Source organism: Notothenia rossii (genome assembly GCF_949606895.1).
Source record: "Notothenia rossii genome assembly, chromosome: 7".
Classification (NCBI taxonomy): Eukaryota; Metazoa; Chordata; class Actinopteri; order Perciformes; family Nototheniidae; genus Notothenia; species Notothenia rossii.
Genome location: NC_136905.1, coordinates 47,644,546 through 47,663,955, shown reverse-complemented (window position 1 = coordinate 47,663,955; position 19,410 = coordinate 47,644,546). Strand labels below are relative to the sequence as shown.

At 40.6% G+C, this 19,410-nt stretch overlaps 3 protein-coding genes across 6 annotated transcripts in view; 1 reads left to right on the top strand and 2 right to left on the bottom strand.

Annotated features, from left to right (window-relative positions):
• LOC307045909 (uncharacterized protein) overlaps window positions 1-19,410 on the top strand; it is a 600,354-nt gene that overhangs the window by 476,097 nt on the left and 104,847 nt on the right. The window lies entirely within an intron of this gene.
• On the bottom strand, window positions 1,255-7,278 carry LOC307045908 (uncharacterized protein). The gene is made up of 6 exons (XM_079691936.1): window positions 6,653-7,278; window positions 5,665-6,290; window positions 5,059-5,377; window positions 4,549-4,603; window positions 4,048-4,201; window positions 1,255-1,858 (listed from the first exon to the last, which is right to left on the bottom strand). Exons 2-6 carry the CDS (start codon window positions 5,673-5,675, stop codon window positions 1,732-1,734), a joined length of 666 nt encoding a protein of 221 aa, XP_079548062.1. The 5' UTR covers window positions 5,676-6,290; window positions 6,653-7,278; the 3' UTR covers window positions 1,255-1,731.
• On the bottom strand, window positions 8,446-18,583 carry LOC307045911 (uncharacterized protein). 3 transcript variants are annotated; one of them, XR_013810022.1, is made up of 7 exons: window positions 17,836-18,571; window positions 14,204-14,288; window positions 13,908-14,039; window positions 13,704-13,821; window positions 13,488-13,609; window positions 13,289-13,363; window positions 8,446-12,993 (listed from the first exon to the last, which is right to left on the bottom strand). XR_013810022.1 is itself a non-coding variant. In XM_079691943.1 (6 exons), exons 1-3 carry the CDS (start codon window positions 18,052-18,054, stop codon window positions 13,817-13,819), a joined length of 309 nt encoding a protein of 102 aa, XP_079548069.1. In that variant the 5' UTR covers window positions 18,055-18,583; the 3' UTR covers window positions 8,446-12,993; window positions 13,289-13,363; window positions 13,488-13,609; window positions 13,699-13,816. The 3 variants fall into 3 exon arrangements, 1 of the variants encoding a protein (XP_079548069.1); XR_013810023.1 differs by having other exon boundaries at window positions 13,699-13,821; window positions 17,836-18,563; XM_079691943.1 differs by lacking the exon at window positions 13,908-14,039 and having other exon boundaries at window positions 13,699-13,821; window positions 17,836-18,583.

Sequence of the window (19,410 nt, the reverse complement as noted above, 5' to 3'; positions counted from 1 at the left end):
GAAGTGAAGGAATTTCCTTCTATAAAACAGCTGTGGGCAGCAGTGAGTGTCACGGACATGAATTCATAGATCAAGGCAGACTGGTGCACACACTCTCCTGTCCTGCCAGGCGACACGCCCGTTCTAAGCCGTGTCCCTCACTCCTCACATCCCAAGCATCCCCAAAAAGTGTATCATTTTGTTACATCTCAGATGTTATGTTTCAGTTGTGCTCTGTCTATGTTCAGTGATGCAAACTTGTTACCTTTCGGCGAAATTCGCCGTTTTGAATCCAAAATAAGTCGTTTGTGTGATTCATGTAGATCTGCAATAAAAATAATTTTGGGGTATGTGGGGGTCTGGGACCCGGAGTAATCTGCGGCCGTGAGCTGTTATGTGCCATCATGACACGCATGGTGTTCTTTTTTTATATATTATAATGAAGTACGAGCTGTGTGCTCGAGTCTTCCTGCCAGTCGGCTCTGCTCATGGATGTATAATAAGGCTCTGCTGCTCCAAGATGATGGTCTAGCTTCAGCAGCTACATTACCTACACTGTAAAAAAAAAATCCGTTGAAAAACGGACAAAGTGCTGGTAATTTGCTGCCAGGACATTGTCCGTTATTCTACAGACACTTCCGTCAACCCTTTAACGGATATTTCTGTAGATTAACAAGACTTTGTCTGTACCATATACGGACACTTCTGTCAACCTTATAACGGATATTTCTGTAGATTAACAAGACTTTGTCCGTAATATTTACGGACACTTCTGTTAATCCTAATACGGACAATTCCGTATTTTAACAGTCCTTAGTATGTACTATTTACAGACACTTCCGTTAATCCCAATATCTTTTTTTTTAAATCTTGGGATAAAAAATATATATATATCCTAATACTAAATAAATAACAATCATTACACTTTCAAGCAAACTGAATAAAGCACAATATATAGAAATTGAACAAAATGTATACCATTTTTTCCATACAAGTGCATTTATTTCCTTTTTGCTAATGTATAAAGTGCATTTAATGATGAAATGAAAAAACTGAACTTTTCTCCCACTGCTGTTGCACCCTACTGGCTCACCTGTCAGTGAGGAAGGAGGAGCCCCCTCCAGGAGGATGTAGCGACTCCGTCCTACACCTCCCACTCAACATTCCCCGCTGACAGGCACTGCCCCAACCTGTAGGAGAACATGCAGTGACAAATATCACCCTCCCAACTTCCCTCCCCCCGAACATGGGGGATTTGAACCCAAAGAATCTGTGGTGGTGGGCAATAATTTTACCCCTCGCTACCTGAGTGCCATACAAATGTTTTTTTTTTAAGACATTTCCATACAATTGTAAAACCCTAACATGAACATACATTCAAGTATGTAAAATAACAGCAACAATAACCTTTTTCTTAACACCATGATGTTAGAGGTCGGGCTGTGTGTACATGTGCGCCTCAAGATCAAATTAGTAGTTATAAATTCCTCCCAATGTTTGCCACTGCTGTTGCACCCTACTGGCTCACCTGTCAGTGAGGAAGGAGGAGCCCCCTCCAAGAGGATGTAGCAACTCCGTCCTACACCTCCCACTCAACATTCCCCGCTGACAGGCGCTGCCCCAACCTGTAGGAGAACATGCAGTGACAAATTAAAAAAAAGTAAACTTTTTTTTTTTTTAAGTGTGTGTGTGTTGGTATGTTTAGTCCAAAAGTCCAGTCCAAAAAGTTCGGTTTTGAGCTTTGAGGAAAGCTCACATGTGCCAGTCAAATTCCTTCAGCTCAGTCACGAGCTTCGACAGTTTTGGAGGAATGTGATGCTGTTTCTTCCCCTTCATCTCAGCCTTGGACCCTCGGTCAGGATTCATTCCAAAGAAAACTCTAAGGAAACAGAAATATGTTTAGCTGCACATGCAACTAAATGAATGAAACTGAACTAAAGAGTAACATGCAGACAAAGCTGAGATACTACTTGTAGTGTGGCTCTACAGGAGTGGAGCCGTCTAAAATAGCATACATTTGTTTTCTCCACCATGCCCGTGTGTGTGTTTCCATCTACAGCTAATGTTGCAAAATACTACTACTACAATAACACTTTGCTCCTGTAAGCTGAGCAACTCAGACAACGTGCTGTTAAAGTCTGCTCATCACCAACATACTATACTGGAAATCTCAGCATAACCCGTGCACCTGTGACTTGTGTGGATATACTGTACGTGCAATGAACGATCTCAGGGCACCGTTAACTCAGTGCATGAGTAGCACAGCTAGTAGTAGTCGCTAGTAGTCACGAGTGCTGAAAGAAGTTGTGACGATTGATAACAAACTTTTAATCTGAAATGTATGTCTAAAATTAATGAACAATGAGTAATGGTCTATTTTGTGACAAAAAAATATATAATTTACATGAGCCGTCAAAAATGGCCGGCGAGTCTGTTGTAAACAGTGCTGTCCGGGAAGATTGTTTCAATGACAGTGGGACCTCTTTCTGGTCCCTCTGAACCCGTTCTGGATCACCACTCCTCGGTGGTGGTAATAGGTTTGCATTTGAGAATACAAACATTATGCACCTTTACAATATGAATTAACAAAACTATTATTTTGTGCTGACAAACTAGGCTATATAGTGTATTTAGTGACTTTTCCTGTCATAATCACCACTGTGACATAGCCTACAGCAGCCTACTGTAGCAGCCTCTATATTTTATATGTAAAATGTCTTGGTATTTGCTACATTTATCGTGGAGTTGTGTGTTTGTTAAACATACATATACAATTTAGAGGTGACAGTGTGCGGTGTTATAGTTTGTTAAATGCACAGGTGAACATTTGACAGGAGGAGTTACTAAATCCACAATGGTTTTGGTTATTGGCTACATACTATAGGTGGATCATGTTTGTTTGTATTCTCATAATGCAGACCAATTCACATAATCACGATAGGCGAGTTGTGATCCAGTGCACAAAGACGGAGGTCCAGATTTCATTGCAGCAGCTTTACAGGCAACCAAGGTAAAGAGGGTTGATTTATTTGCATCGATTATGATTGTACACAGTCTATATACATTTTAGTCACAAAATAGATAACATAGTTGCTCAATTTTGATTTCACACATACAACCACTGCATTAAAACTGCATCTAAATTTGCTACTTTCAATATCGCAGTCTACTTGTCAGATTTCAGTCAATCTTAAGTGTGACACAACCACTAAGCTCATCTGCAACAAGAGCACAGGCGTCAAACGTTGAGTGGAGTGGTAACTGTGACACTCGGTGCAAATGTACACGTTACACAACAAGTATTAACATTGGGGCATGAATCCTGGTATGGATTTTGTTATATTAGTCACAAAAGCAGCTCACATAGAATAGCCTAAATGTGTGTCTTTGGTTAAAGAGATAGCTCAGAGATAGTTGTTAGGAATATTGTACATGTTTTCCCAATCACCCAGTGTCAGAGCCTAATAAATGCCAAATGCCTTAGGGCAGACCTTTTCTATGTACTTGGTGTAGTCTGAAGTTATATGAAAGAGCATGGGCCTTCAACAGGAAGCTGCAAAATGTGCTGCCTGTGTTATAGGAACATTTATTAAGTATTGAGGGTTTAAGTGATTATATGTTTGATAATACACATTAACATGAAACAAACAATAGAAAAGATCATGTGTAAGCAAACAAACTTTACACAACACTGGTGATAGTGCTGTCAAACAGGTCTATGAACTCTATGAAAAAGTTGAATCTGCAATACAATTTTAGGCAGTATTTGGGTCCCTGGTTCATCTCTCTCAGCTAAGGGGTCCTTGGACTGAACAACATTGAAGACCCCTGTCAAAGAGCAATGAATATCTTGGCTCGATTGTAGAGTGTCAATGGGATCAAAACATATAATATATATTATATTTAATAATCATGATCCCATAAGCATCCTGGAATTGAGCACAACTATGCTAGTAATCTAAGGGACGATGAGTGGATATCTTTTTACATGCTTTGTCTGGTGGGAAGCCCTCAGTCTCAGAATTTGAATACCCCAGCTTATACATTTCAAAACAATGAGCTGCTTACCTTTGCATGAATTCCAGGGTAAGAGACATCTCCTTTGGATATTCAATGTTGCAGACATAAAACAAGCAGAAAGCATAGCTCAGGGCCACAATGGGGGAGGTGATGTGGTCATTCACAACTTCCTGATCAACAGCAATCTGGAATAGATGGTCACCTTAAACATAGATCACAAAAACAATATGTATTAGTAATTTAAAAAAATAATAACGTACACACGTGCCAAATCTTCCATACTCAGCCCAAACACAGGTTATGGTAAGAACAAGCAACAAATACTTTGAAAAGGTATTCTACATTTAGTTTGTCAGACTTTACATACAAGTGTACTTAAATTTAAAGATTTTGGCCCTAATCAACATAGTTCTGAGCACCATTTACAAAACAAAATCAACCAACTCTATACCTTTTCATCACAACAAATCGTCTCATCAGTAAACCTAAGAACAAATGGAGAACATATCTCCAAGCTTGCTGGGATGCAAAAATGATTCAACTACAAACCTCTGATTAGGATGCATGGGGTACAGGGGAGGCTGAGTTCAGCATCTGCGGAGTACTGTTTTCGAAAAATAAAACAACAAAGATACACATATGAATGTGTTGATTTTATGTTTCCAATGTACGCAAACACACAGTCAGGCAGGCAAATAGACCATCTGCCAGCGTCTGTATCAGAGGCAACCATAGACAATAATGTTAATAGTAGTTATAAAAAAATATTGTTTACACAAACATAATCGATTAATGTTAGGATCAGAATCCTTTTCGGTCAGGGGGGGAAAGTCTGTCCTTACAAGACCTTGTTCTATTAGGGGACAGCATTTGGTCCTCCAAGACAGAGGAGCTCTGCCGGGATGGAAGTGTATAATTATATGAGGGATTTTCTCCTGGTCGGGAAAATAAATCAAGGATTTTACTGATTTCCTTTTATCTTCGTTTCCAGGAGAGATGGTTTACCAATTTCGATATTATCAGCAGCGCAAAGTGGGGTTTAAAATCCATAAAATGTACCTCATTTTTGCAGAAAAGGTGATCAGGGTTTTCCTTGAAGTATCTCACAATGCCACAGATCAGCTGTACTGGACCTTCACCCATCTTCATCCCTTTGGTGTCAAGGAAGTTGTTGATGCCCGGTTCTTTTTTGGAAAGCTCCTGTGCCAGCTTGTTTTGTAACGAAAAGCCAAGGAGTCTAGATGCATGATCAAACAGGTGAGCAGCTTCAAAAAGAAATGGCCACGCTTCCTTTAGGACCTTTACATTGGTTCCGTCGTTGATGGTTTCACGCTGGATGGGATATGTTTCAGCCATCAGTTTTCGAAACAGATGACTCCTAAAGATATGAGGCAACAGTTAATCAAACTAATAAATTCAATCAATAATAAAACAAATGATCAATATAAATACAGATAAATCAATTTCGGGTGAAAATAGCTGATATACAAGCGCACAACGAGTCCCATTGTGAACTTGTAGATCAGTTATTTTTTGTTAGTTATACAAAACCAATTTGAATTGATATACCAAAAATAAATCAAACTCAAATATTAGCCTCTCAATTACTCAATCAAAAAGTAATCCATACATACACAAGAACATAATGGATGGTTGGAGCCCTACCTGAGGATCATGGGTTTTGAAGGCACTTTTCAATTCATTTCGTTTTGACAGCAGTTCTGCTCTACTCTCAGTTCCCTTTACAGCAACATCCCACTCCACACATCCATAACGATCGGAATTTCTTGACTTTTTCTTCCGCTGAACTTCACCCTCTCCACCCTCTGCTCGCCTCTTTCCTGGGGTTGATGTTCTCTTAATATTTTCAACTCTGTTTTCTAGCTGGGTAAAGAGAGGACCACAACCATCTTTTGCAAACGGCATATTTCCAAAGGGCTCTGTCTGTTTGAAAGACAGAGGATATTGTCCTACAATGTTCTTGGCGATTTCCATCAGCTTGGATCTACCAGGTCTTCCAGGGTGTTTATGGAGGTAATCATCAACAACGATCCGAACCATCTGTAGTCTTTCTTTCGACTTTACCCATTTATTTTCACCCAACACATCCATGAGCTTTGAGGGCATTTTGTGCCATGGTATGGAATATGGCTCACAGGATGGGGAGTGGGCAGATGGGGTATGGGCAGGTGGTGCTTCAGGTGGTGTTGGGGACAGATCATCACTCTGTGGCAGAGGTGTAGATGTAGGGCCAGGGCCAGGGCTTCTGAACTGTGGTGCAGCTTGTGAATCTATGGATGACATACCCCATAAATTAACCACATCACCGATGCTACTAATTAATTAATACACTGGTTTTCAATGTCCGTTGGAGACCACCAGGGGTACAAATGGACCCTTAAGGGTCTGTGAATTTGTACAGACAGTATACAGGGTTGGGCAATATATTGATATATCATATGAGATTATTGAATAGGATTTTGGGTATCATATTGTGATACCTGTTGTGTTTTCCTGATTTTAAAGAATGAACTGAACTTACCCAACTGTTAACATTACATAGTCATAAATACATAATGGTGATATTTGATTTTGTCGGTGTTGTCCACCCCTCAGTACTGTGCAGATTAGGGTTACAAATAAAAAAACTTACCTCCTTGGAAAGCCTTAACGAGTCTTCTGCACTGAATGAGTGGCAGAGTGTCCTGAATGTCCGGGGCATCCACAAGGATCAGGTCATCTTCACATTGAACTCCTAATTCCACCAGTCTAGCCATGAGTGCATCCATCTTATCACTACTGAGCGATGGTATGGCTTTCTTAACCACATCTTTCACAAGCTCCATGTTGGCATGTGTTTAAGAGGAATGAGCAACCTCGCACCTCTCTGGTAAGAAGAAAGTGGATAATAATCATTAAGTTTGTCCAGATTTTGGCAGCTGTATTGACCGCAGTGTTTGGGGGGAAAACACTGTGCCAATGGAAGCTAACGGGAAGCTAACGTTAGCCCGCGTCCTTTTGCAATACTACTTTTAATCCAGATGTAACCACAACATAACACACACACCTTCAAATGTCAACGAAGCCTATCGAATATATATTAGTCGATATGATACTATTATAGCTGTATTGACCGCAGTGTTTGGGCGGAAAACACTGTACCAATGGAAGCTAACGGGAAGCTAACGTTAGCCCGCGGCCTTTTGCAATACTACTTTTAATCCAAATGTAACCACAACATAACACACACACACCTTCAAATGTCAACAAAGCCTATCGAATATATATTAGTCGATATGATACTATTATAGCTGTATTGACCGCAGTGTTTGGGGGGAAAACACTGTACCAATGGAAGCTAACGGGAAGCTAACGTTAGCCCGCGGCCTTTTGCAATACTACTTTTAATCCAAATGTAACCACAACATAACACACACACCTTCAAATGTCAACGAAGCCTATCGAATATATATTAGTCGATATGATACTATTATAGCTGTATTGACCGCAGTGTTTGGGGGGAAAACATTGTGCCAATGGAAGCTAACATTAGCCCGCTGCCTTTTACAATACTACTTTTAATCCAAATGTAACCACAACATAACACACACACCTTCAAATGTCAACAAAGCCTATCGAATATATATTAGTCGATATGATATTATTATAGCTGTATTGACCGCGGTGTTTGGGGGGAAAACACTGTGCCAATGGAAGCTAACGTTAGCCAGGTTGGAAAGATACTAATAAAACAACAACACACAAACCTGCGAAAATAAACTAACCATAAATACAAACTTTACCTATCAATTCAATGAACTGGCCAACTTTTGCACGGGGGGATACTGCTTAAGGACTATATTCTAACTGGGGCCAGTTAGAAGAGAGTTACCTGCCAGACGTACACGTAATAAAACAAATATTTAACATTAACACAAATGTTATGTTTACCATAAATGTCCTTTTTGATTAAGAAATGAGGTTCCATTCCCAAATTAAACACAATGAACCAACCTACCGAGCAGACTTTCAGGTTCACTTTCAGTGCGGGATTCCTGTAATGGCGGCCACAGATATTTTTTACCGTGCAAAAGCACCCACAATGCAATGCGCAACCAGTGTTGCCAGATTCTGTGAGGGACACAAACAAGCCACAAGGTCTAGAGAAAATAAGCCCAAAAGAAGTGAAGTGGGCCACATGAGCACTTTAAACCTATACAGCAACTATTAGAAAATAGCAGATCACAACGTGCCGCGACGCGACGCGTTGTGAGCTTGTAGACCTGCTATTTTCAAATAAAATCTTGGGGGAAACTTATAATAAGCAGACCTGGCAACGCTGTTTTCAACGGCAAAAGTAATGTAAAAGTCGATTACAGTACTTAAACAGTAAAATTTTACACCACATTGGCCATCATTTTACGGATTTTTCTTAGAGTGTACGGGTGCGTTCGTTAATATTATCTGTGCGTCCGGAGTCACTGTGGCATAGACTGGACCGCTGGTGAACAGCTGTTAGAACGGGCCGTTCAGGTGTTCAGAGCAGAGCTCCCTGTCGGAGCGGCAGAGTGAACTGAAAAGTTTTTCTGTGGCAATATTATTTCAGGAATCGTTGAGCTAGCTAGCTAGCATACATTGTCACTATCTGCTAACGTTAGCTTTAGCCTTCTATTTCTAATCGTTTTTTTCATAGGCTATAAACAGAGGTGGTATAAGTATACATATATTGTACTTGAGTAAAAGTAGAAGTACTCAGGTCTTGTACTTGAGTAAAAGTAGAAGCACACAGATCTTGTACTTGAGTAAAAGTAGAAGTACTCAGGTCTTGTAGTTGAGTAAAAGTAATAGTCCCAGAGTGTAGGAATACTCTGTTACAGTAAAAGTCCTGCATTCAAAAGGTTCCTCAAGTAAAAGTAGAAAAGTATTATCATCAAAATATTGTGAAAGTAGCGACAGTAAAAGTAGTCATTGTGCAGATTGGTCCATTTCAGAATAATAGATATGATATGTTTTATAATGATTGATCATGAAAGTGTTCTCAAAGCTGGTAAAGCTGCAGCTTGTTTGAATGACTTTGTATACTGCAGGGTAGCTTCTGGATTTACTCCAGGTGGAACTAAAGTCGGAATTAACACTTGATTATATTTCACATCATTCATTCACATCTGTAAAGTAACTAAAGGTATTACATACATGGAGTGGAGGAAACCATGTACCTCTGAACTGTAGTGGAGTAGAAGAACAAAGTAGCAAAACATTGAAATACTTAAATAAAGTATAAGTATCTCAAAATTGTGCCCAAGTATAGTACTTGTTGAGTTTATGAACTTAGTTACTTTACACCATGTGGCTATAAAGATAAAAAGACTTAAGCCTTGCACAGAGGCATGAAAATACATTTTCAAAATGCTCAACAGTGCTGCCAAAATTATAAACTGACTGCTACACAATTTAAAATAAATGCTTTTATATATTTCTATTAGATGTGACTCTTTGGCGTTTCTGTTATTATTAACACTGCTGCTTTAGTTGTTATGACTGCTAAAATCCTCTGTTATTCCGTGGGGTGGGGGAGCCGGGGGCTCGGATCCTTGTCACCTTTTTCATACCTGATGAGTTTGCATCCCTGTATGTTAAAAAGCCTCAGTCACCTTAATTCATGTAATAAAAACATCTCAGGTCAGTAACACTCAAAGCTAAATGTACAATACCATGTTCAGCTATGTTACTATTTATAATGTTATTGTTGTTACATCAGAAGATGTACATATTGGAATGATTTCTTAACTTACAGTAGGCTATTTTTTACAATGTGTGTTGGAAGGATTTATTAAATTACAATGAATATTGTCATTGTTGAAGGCTTTTAGAGAAGGGTGAACTATAAGCCTGAATTACATAACATTTTATACCTAAAAACATAAAAGCCACAATAAATAAATCACAATTATTCTAGTTATTTTTACCTCCCGTATTGCTTTCAACCCACCAGCTTTTATGGTGTTGTTACGTCACTAACTGTAAGCTTGTCACATACAGTCTATGGTCACTCAGAGTAACCTACTGTTAATTTAGCTGCTGGAGAAGAAAGATCAGGGGGGAGGGGGGGAGAGAGCTGTTGTTGATGGGCCATTAGTTGTGTAAATACACAGCTGAGAGCTGCCGTTTCATTCAGACTGTTTAAAAAACGGTAACAACGGACTATTTTTCTTAGCGGATGCATGTCAATTTAAATCAATACATACAACTATTTTTTAAATCAATAAAAACATTTTCTAAATCCATAAAAGCATTTCAATTAATATTGGGAGTCATGTCGTTACTTTGTTGAGAATGTGGCCATGTAATAAGCGGGATAATTTGCAGCGACTTGTTCCTTATGGGAAAAATAACACCCTCAGGATCGATCAGGATCCCAAAGCGTAGCGGAGGGATCCTGATCGACCGACGAAGCTCCATTAAAATATACATATTTTTGGTGAATTACTGAGTTTAGGCACGTTAATAACGTTTTAATGAAGTTGAATACAGTATATTCATATCTGTCAGTGATTTCATGTCAATTCGGCGAACATAAACATAAATGATCGTGGTGAAGATGATGATTAAAATTTGAGAGCCGGGCTGCATTTCCTCCCGTTCGTTTTTTTCGAATAACAAAATTATTTTGTTAAATAACAACATGGTGATGTTTTGTAAATGGTTACATGTCTATTATTTAGCACAGTAGTATGATATCCGTGACATATGGATGTTAACAAAGTTCCGCTGTACATCCAGCGTACTGTATCTGACTTTATTTCACATGAGCTCCAGTGTGGAACCACACTGCACCCCCTGGTGGATCAATGATCCATTGCCGCTGGCTTCATTATAATTACATTTATCTATCACGGGGGCGGTCTCAAGTCAAGCTGGAGGTTTTCCCTTGAGCGAGGGCAGATCACGTACCAATCACGGCCCTCGCATTTCAAACTGTCTGAAATGAATCGCTACATCTGTAGAGGATATATTTTTTTATTCACTTTGAACTCGGCCAAATGGAGTTTAATGCTTTGGGATTTAAGTAAGGCCACATAGTACGTGCATGAGTTGGAAAGTATAACGTGCTAGCCTTCTGTAATACATTGTATAGTCAGGCACACATTTATGAGATTTAACATTGGCCAATTATATTTCTTAAATAATATGTAGCCTATTCCCAGAGCATAATTCATGGGGCAACAAGGTGAGGTGTAAAATGTGTTTTAATATCATACATTTTACGCCAGCAAACTTCTTGTACGGACTTCGGCAGTAGTGAAGACTCACTACGAACGTGCAAATCACCAGAAGTCGAAGGGATTCGTAATGCCCATCACTAATTTCCACAGACCCACCGAAAATATTTTCCACCAGCCGCCACTGACAACATGTATTGATTGATTGATTGAATCCTAACTAATTGTACAGATGGTCATATCTTGTATGAAGTATGCTTTTAGTTATGTGATATTATATATTATATATAATATATATATTTTTTTCATTGTATATGTGAATAAAAACTCAAAGTAGAAATTCCATTCTTCCTCACCGTCAAGGCCCTCAAGCTCACCTTCCTCACTTCCATCACATCTGAACGGCTCTGAAGTGGTCTCCTGCTACCTCACCAACCGGAAGTACCACTTGTCTCTGGGGGGTTCCAGGTCTGACGACACCGCAGTGACATGCGGGGTCCCACAGGGCTCAGTGCTGGGGCCGGTCCTATTTTTAATCTATCTATTATCTCTGGGTCATATCATCAGACAACAGAACATCAACTTCCACTGCTATGCTGACGACACCCAGGTCTATATCAAAACATAACCCAATACCACCAATACTATCCAAACACTAAACACCTGTCTGGAAGACATCCGCTCCTGGATGACCACCAACTACCTCCAGCTCAACAGCAGCAAGACCGAGGCAATCCTGATGGGCACCACCGACCAGCTTGCCAAGGCCGCCAACATCAGCCCCTCCCTTGATGGTCAGCTCATTTCTCTCTCCTCCGTTGTCACCAACCTCGGTGTAAGGTTTGTCCCCACTCTGTCTAAGCCCACATCAAACATATCACCAAGACCTCCTTCTTTCACCTGAAAAACATTTCCCGACTGAAGCCCTCACTCTCAACTGATGACATAAAAAAACTGGTTCATGCACTCGTCTTCTCAAGACTAGATTATTGCAATGCACTCCTCTCCGGTCTCCCAGACAAATCCATCAACCGCCTGCAACTTGTCCAGAACAGTACAGCCAGAGTTCACACTGGTACAAAAAGGTCTGCACACATAACCCCCATACTTGCACAACTACACTGGCTCCCAGGGGTGGACTGGGACAAAAATTCAGCCCTGGCATTTTCTGTCCAGACCAGCCCACTACATTATCAGCGGACACTACATAGAAGTCCACTAATCTTGCGGCATCTTCTCTCATGCATACTACAAAGGAGAGTCATATTCCTTGATAACAGTTAACAAATAAAGCACTTAACTATGAACTCAAGGACTAAAATTGACAGCTATATCAATCACTATTCATTATAGTGTCAAATCACAACAGAAGTTATGTCATGACTAGGGGTGGGACGAGACTAACGGGAAGAACCCTTTTGCTACCCTTTCAGTTTTTAGTCTGTGACTGTGACAATCTTTTGGTGTAAGCCCAGTATTAGTTCAAACCAGACTCGGACAATAATAACAAAAAAATATCCTGACAAATAATCTAAATAGAAACATATTACAGACAGTAGCAGCATTAGAGCTGAAACTCACTAACTCATTATTAAACCATAAATAGAGAATTGGAAAAAAATATATAAATATATAGCTGTGTGAAAAGTCTAAGACATGGATTACAGGTCTGAATAGATATGCATTCTCATATACGTGTATGTGCAGAAGTATGTATTGCTCTATACTTCCTCGTCCGCAGCCAGCCAGCTCCACTCCTCACCAAATTCGTGACCTGCAAGAAACAGCAAACAGAACTTGTACTCAGTATCTGTTTACTGACAAATATATGTAGCCATGTAGCCTTTTGTGACGTAGTGACACTTAGTGAACAAATGTATCTACCATGAAGGATGACTTAAGTCTCAAAAGAGCCCTAAGGCCTACCTGCATAACTGTTAATTGAACTTAAAAAGATATGCAGATGTTTGAAATTAAAACCATCAATATGAAAATCTTCAGCCAGGAAATAATCATAATCAAACCTTTTGTTTCAATCTGAGACAAAACAAGTTGCATAATAAACTCACAAAGTCAAGACGAAGCTCTCAGATATGATGGATGACTCAAGCATCATAGAAGAACTTCTAGCAGGTCAAGAAAACCTTTTTGACAGGAGATAATGGTAGCAGAGAATATAAAGAGACATTTATGAATGTCATTTTATCACACATATAGTATGTTTCTTCACATAAACCTTTACACATACACATATTGCATTCCTCTCACCACATGAAATAAGCTCAGGAACCCAAAAGTGGCCCAGTGAATGATGGAGGAGACAAAGCAGGTCCTCAAAAGGGGACAGAGGGAAAACAACTCCTTAGGCTCTCATATATAGGGTGGTCAACCTAAAAGAGACACATGGAAACATTATTAAGTCTTTCATCATCACAAATCAAGTATGAATTCATATAACATTATAAGACACATGACATACTCAACAAATCATAGACTTCTCAGTAGCCAAAAAGTGGTGAAGTGGAGGCAGTAAGGGAGCAAATCCTTGAAAATGGACGGAGGGGGAACAACTCCTCAAGCTCTCACATGTCAAGTGGTCAACCTGAGAAGGAATTGGATACATTATTAAGTCTCTAATCATCACAAATTAAGTATGATTTCATAAAACATAAAAAATGATAAACTCACCATACTAGAGGAGACTCAACAGCCAAACGTTGGTGCAGTGAAGGTAGAGAGTGGAGGCAGAGAGAGAGCAACTCCTCGAACATGGACGGAGGGGGAACAACTCCTCAAGCTCTCACATGTCAAGTGGTGAACCTGAGAGGGAATTGGATACATTATTAAGTCTAAAATAAATAAAATGTTTTCCTCTGTCCTGCACCTAGAGTTGAAAACTTTTGGGATGTGCGTTTCTTTCCAAACTTGTTTTAAATTATGAAGTATGAATTTATACAACATTAAAAAATACATGATAAACTTACCAAATTCTAACAGTGGTCCCAAATGAGAGAACAAGTCCACATATAGAACAGAGGGAGAACGACTCCTCAAATATATCAGAACAACCTGTAATGGAGAATAATTGACAATTTAGTGTACATGATCACACCATTAAGGATCAACACATAAGCACAATACAACTTCTGAAAAGCATCATCAAAATGACAAATAATGAATTACTACATCCATAATGTGTGATGTGTGATAATAACAATAATATTAAATATTTCTCGCATTATCAGTGGAGCAGCTTTTTAAGCAGCTCACTCTTCTCTGCAAGTCTGTCTATCACAGAGTCAGAGTCCAAGGACATGAGGATGTCTTTCTCTGTGGCCATCAACATAAATACCTCCAATTTATCAGATGAGAGGGTGCTTCTGAGTCTGTTTTTAATAAACTTCAAAATTGAAAATGTGCGCTCACAAGCCACCTGTGTGAGGGATAATGTAAGCAGGTATTTATAAGCAAGGCCTAGGAGAGGGTATGCATCTGTTAGCATGTTGAAACGGCGAAGTATCTGGTAGCAGCACAGAGGGCATTCTTTGCAGGAGCAACAGCTTATGGGAGTTATCTCAACCTCTTCTGTGTTGTCCTCCTCACCACCTGATCCATCTTCTACTGATCTTGGTTTGTACTCTGCCAATGGGGATGCCTTCAGCCTGTTCCACTGGAGTGCAAAGCTTTTCAACTCGGCCTGCATATTTTCCTTGGTTGCCCTGCTGTCAAATCCTTGCAGGCACTTGCTTAAGTCTTGAAGGGCAGACTGGGGAAGAGCACTGGTGCAGAGCTGAGGGAAGTTTCTGGGATCCAGACATGCCAAGTCAGCATATAGATTGCCGTGTGTTAAAAAGCGCCTATGAATGGCTTAAATTGCTGTGTCCATGATCCGGTTATGCACATTCACCTCATAGGATTTTTCTGCATCATCCAGGGTCTCATCCTGAGCCATCTCTCCAGGCAAGACTTTCTTCATCCTCCTCCTCTTTTGTGGCAGTGTGGCCTCCACTTCAATGTCCGTGTCATCTCTCTCTTTGATTTCTGTGTTTGTCCAGTTGACAAATGTGTCTGCTGCTTTTTTTACAGATTCAAAATCTCTTCCCAAGCTTTTCAGCGTATCCTGTGTCGATGCCACCATTCTGTGAGCAGAGAGGATGTCCAATCCTGCCGTCTGAAGGTATTTAGACAATGGAGAGGTATGTTAAAATATGCGGAGGAAGATTTGAGCCGTCAAGATCGTCTCATCTTGAGCAATGACTCTGCATATCCTCTGGCCATTACACGGATACATGGTTTCACTGTTGCCTGTTTCTGTATAGCTGATAATGTCAACAGCACATGAACGTACAGACCATCTTCCGGTTTTCCAAAGGAGCCAAACACCTTCTTCAGGGCCTCATGCTTGGCCCACCAGCGTGTCTCGCCAATAGGAGCAAGGCGTCTACGTCTCTTGTTTCGGCCTGACTCTTCCCACACATTCATCCTTTTATATGACTCTTTGATGAATACCGCAATGCCATTGAGAAGCGCAAACAGGGACCCACTCTCAATAACAATCTGGGTTGTGTTTGCAAGCACCAGATTTAGTACATGTGCTTAGCACCATACATGCACCTGGTTTGGAGATTGTGCAGACAATAGTGAGGAGAATCCTTTGTATTGGCCTTGCATGTTTGATGCCCCATCAGTCGCATTTCCAATGCACGTGCTCTTGCTGAGGCCCATTTTGTCCAGAACTTCTGACAGCATGTTGACAAACACCTGTCCAGTGGATGAACTGCACTTCAGCACTGCAACAAGCCTCTCATGAACAACATCAGTAACATACCTCATAATTATAGAGCATTGACCTGCACTATAGAGCACCTCTCATTGATTGAGAGGTGATGTCCTGTGTTGTGTCCAGCTGCACTGAAAACATTCCTGCTTTCTTGATATCACTGGAGATGTTTTCTTGAATCAGATGGTGAATTGCATCTATCACTGAGTTGACTGTGGTTTTGGAGAGTAAAGTTACAAGGGAGCCTCTGCCTCTCGTGCCACCAGACAAATGCAACTTTTTGCTGTTCTCAATGCAGCTGTCCAGTTGCTCTTTTAAACAGAAATCAAACTTCCCCAGTAGAAGTATGAGTTCCAAGAAATTACCATGATCAACTGTGTGGTCTTCCAGAGTATATGCTGCCTCATTTTCTGACCTCCTGTATCGAAGCCCCCTCTTCCCAAGAACCTTGATGACATCTATGATGCGCTCCAAAACCTACCGTCTCTTTCTGACCTGCTTTCTGTGGGCCAACATCTGACTGCCACCAAACACACTGCTGATATCAGCACCGGTGGATTTCAAGAGGTAAGCTTCAGCACAGTTTCTGTGTCCACTGCTTCTCTCATGCTCCTCTGTGCGCTGGTGTATATGCCTCCAATCTGACATTCCACTGATGAACAGACTGCTATCAGTTCTCTTACCGAATGCCATGCAGATGAAACAATACAGCATGTGACGCTCTGGACAGTACGTCAGCCACCTTCTACTGGTGCCGTCTCTGCTACAGAACACTTTCTACACCACTGGATTGCTACTTTTTTGCTGAGGATGGTAATTTAAAAATGACTGGAGATTTCTCTGATCAGGTTGTGAAAAAAAATCAGTTATTTGAGTGGCTAACTCATAGCTCTCAACAGCTGTTTCCCTCTCAGGTGATCCTGTCTTTTGGCTGACATACTCCTCACTCTCTACAGCCTTTTCCCTCTCAGGTGGTGCAGTCTTTGGGCTGCCTGAATTGGTCTGGCTCTCTCCCTGAACTGACCAGCTGGACTTGCCCTGAACCTGTCTGGGCTGAACATAGGGAAAGCATTTATCATTGGATGGGGAAATAACTCAAAACCACAGAATAATGTACAAGATAAAAGATTAGTTCATATTGAACGAAACGTTCGCGAGCGTAACAACACCAGTGGCTTTGCCATGTTTTCATTATGACACTTAGTGTTTTCCAATGCAAAAAAGTCAGATCTTTGTGACAATACCTGAAAATGCTCAAGACAGCACTATACACAGCCATTTGAAAACTGCAGTAAAAGTAACACATTTACATTTACACAGAAATTAAAGTTACACACAAATTATGAAATAGTTATCACCTCAGTAAACAATAAATGAATTGAAAGATTACAATAAATTCAATGGAAAATATTGCAAATTAATCTAATTATTTCTGATAGGTTTACTTGTATTTTGTGCTAACATTCAAAGTATCTCATCTGTATTTACAATACAGCTTGATTCTGCAGCTTCATCTCTACTTACAGCTCGTTGGTCCATGTGAACGTTTACTGTTGCTATGGCAACAAGAAACCGCTGACGTTAGCAGCTCTTAGCTAGCCTAGCTAAATCATCTGAACAATAATAACCCATAATATCACAATTCGGCATATTTAAACAAAATCAACCACAACTGCCAACATTCACAGCCCTTCAACTCTGGGCTAATATGTTGTCACAAGTAGGACTATGCAGTTAATTAGGTCACATCACATTCAATGTAAAAACGTTTTCTACTTTTTTTTTGGACATGTCTCAAAAATGTAGCCTAGCCAGCCCCAGGCTAACGTTACTTACCATGTATGCCTCCACTCGCTCGTCTCCCGGCGCAGCAGCACCTGCTAGGGCGGTGACCCCGGCACGAAATAGGTCCGTTAATTTAGAATATTTAGCAGCCTCCACCTCCAGAGACATCAGCTTTTTAAGTCGCAGTTTTTCAGCGCCACCCGGGCGTTTCTTCTGCTTATCCATTTTCAGCTCAGCAGCAGCCCGTCCCGCGACTCCCGCCCATGCCATGAGGTCCCGCCCCACCCTGGTTTGTGTTGTGATTGACAGCACTGTCAGGGCTCTCTGAGCCTGTCAGCCCATGATTGATTGACAATGACAAACAATAGACCAATACTATGTGTCGATGCTGGCAACACACTGCTAGCCCTCTGTAGCCAATTGGCCGGCCCAATTGGAGGGAATTTAGAGAAAAAAAAAGAAAAGAAAAAAAGAACCATAGCGGACCGGCCCACATTGGGTCAACGGCCCACCGGGACGATGCCCGGTATGCCAGATGGCCAGTCCACCCCTGGCTCCCAGTCCACTAGAGCAGGGGTTTTCAAAGTGTGGGTAGGTGAGCCTCCCCTCAGAGAACATAAGAACAGCCGCGCCCCCCCTCCCAATTATTATTGCTGTTATTATTATTATTATTATTATTATTATTATTATTATTATTATTATTATTATTATTATTATTGTTGTTGTTGCTATAATGCAGGGGTATTCAATTGCATTTCAAAGAGGTCCAGTAAGAGAAAATGTAATTAAATGCTCTGTTTTCGCTGTCGACCTTCCGCCATTTGAAATTACTCCGACTGTTTCTCTCCTCTTGTCTCGTCTCTGTGTGTGTGTGTTTAAATCTATCGTGCTAACTGCACCGATTTGATTGGCTGAGTAGCGTCACCTCCTTAAAACATTAAACAATAACTTTTTTAAACCTTTTTATTTTTGTTTTAAACATATTGTATAAAACTCCCCCACTACTTGGACTATTCCTTTCACCCCTCTAGAATAAGCCCGATTGGTCTCAACCATATTGCATCAGTAACGTGCAATTGTTATTATAACAACATCGCAAGGACACTGGTAGCGATCGGAAAATTGAGTTTTGTTCAGTTTGTGTGTTGTGGAACATGCGTGTCCGTGCATGAAAATATACCACACACCCAATTACAATTGCATGTTCAACTACCCTGGAAGTTAATACAGTTGTTAAAGTTGGAACAGCCTGTGGACAGCCGTTCTTCCTTGCATGTCAGTCGCCGACACCTTCTTACAGAGGACAGGCACATCTAGCTGCAGCACGACCCGCATATTTCCGCACGCCGTGTTGTCAAGACATATTTTTTTTAACATTTTCAACATGGTGGATAAATCCTTATATGCTCCCGGCAACACACTGAACGTCAACTTTGCCTCCTTATTACACTCACCCCTACTTTAGTGGGAACAATGAGTCTGCGTCTTTGATGCACACAGGAATACACGCAGATCATCCTCTGGCTGCAGCCTTTACCGGTACTTGCTTTTGATCAAAGTCAATGCGGAAAACCTGCACTCACACAGGTAGGTGGAGGTGAAGGGAATGAGCACTTTTACAGCCTT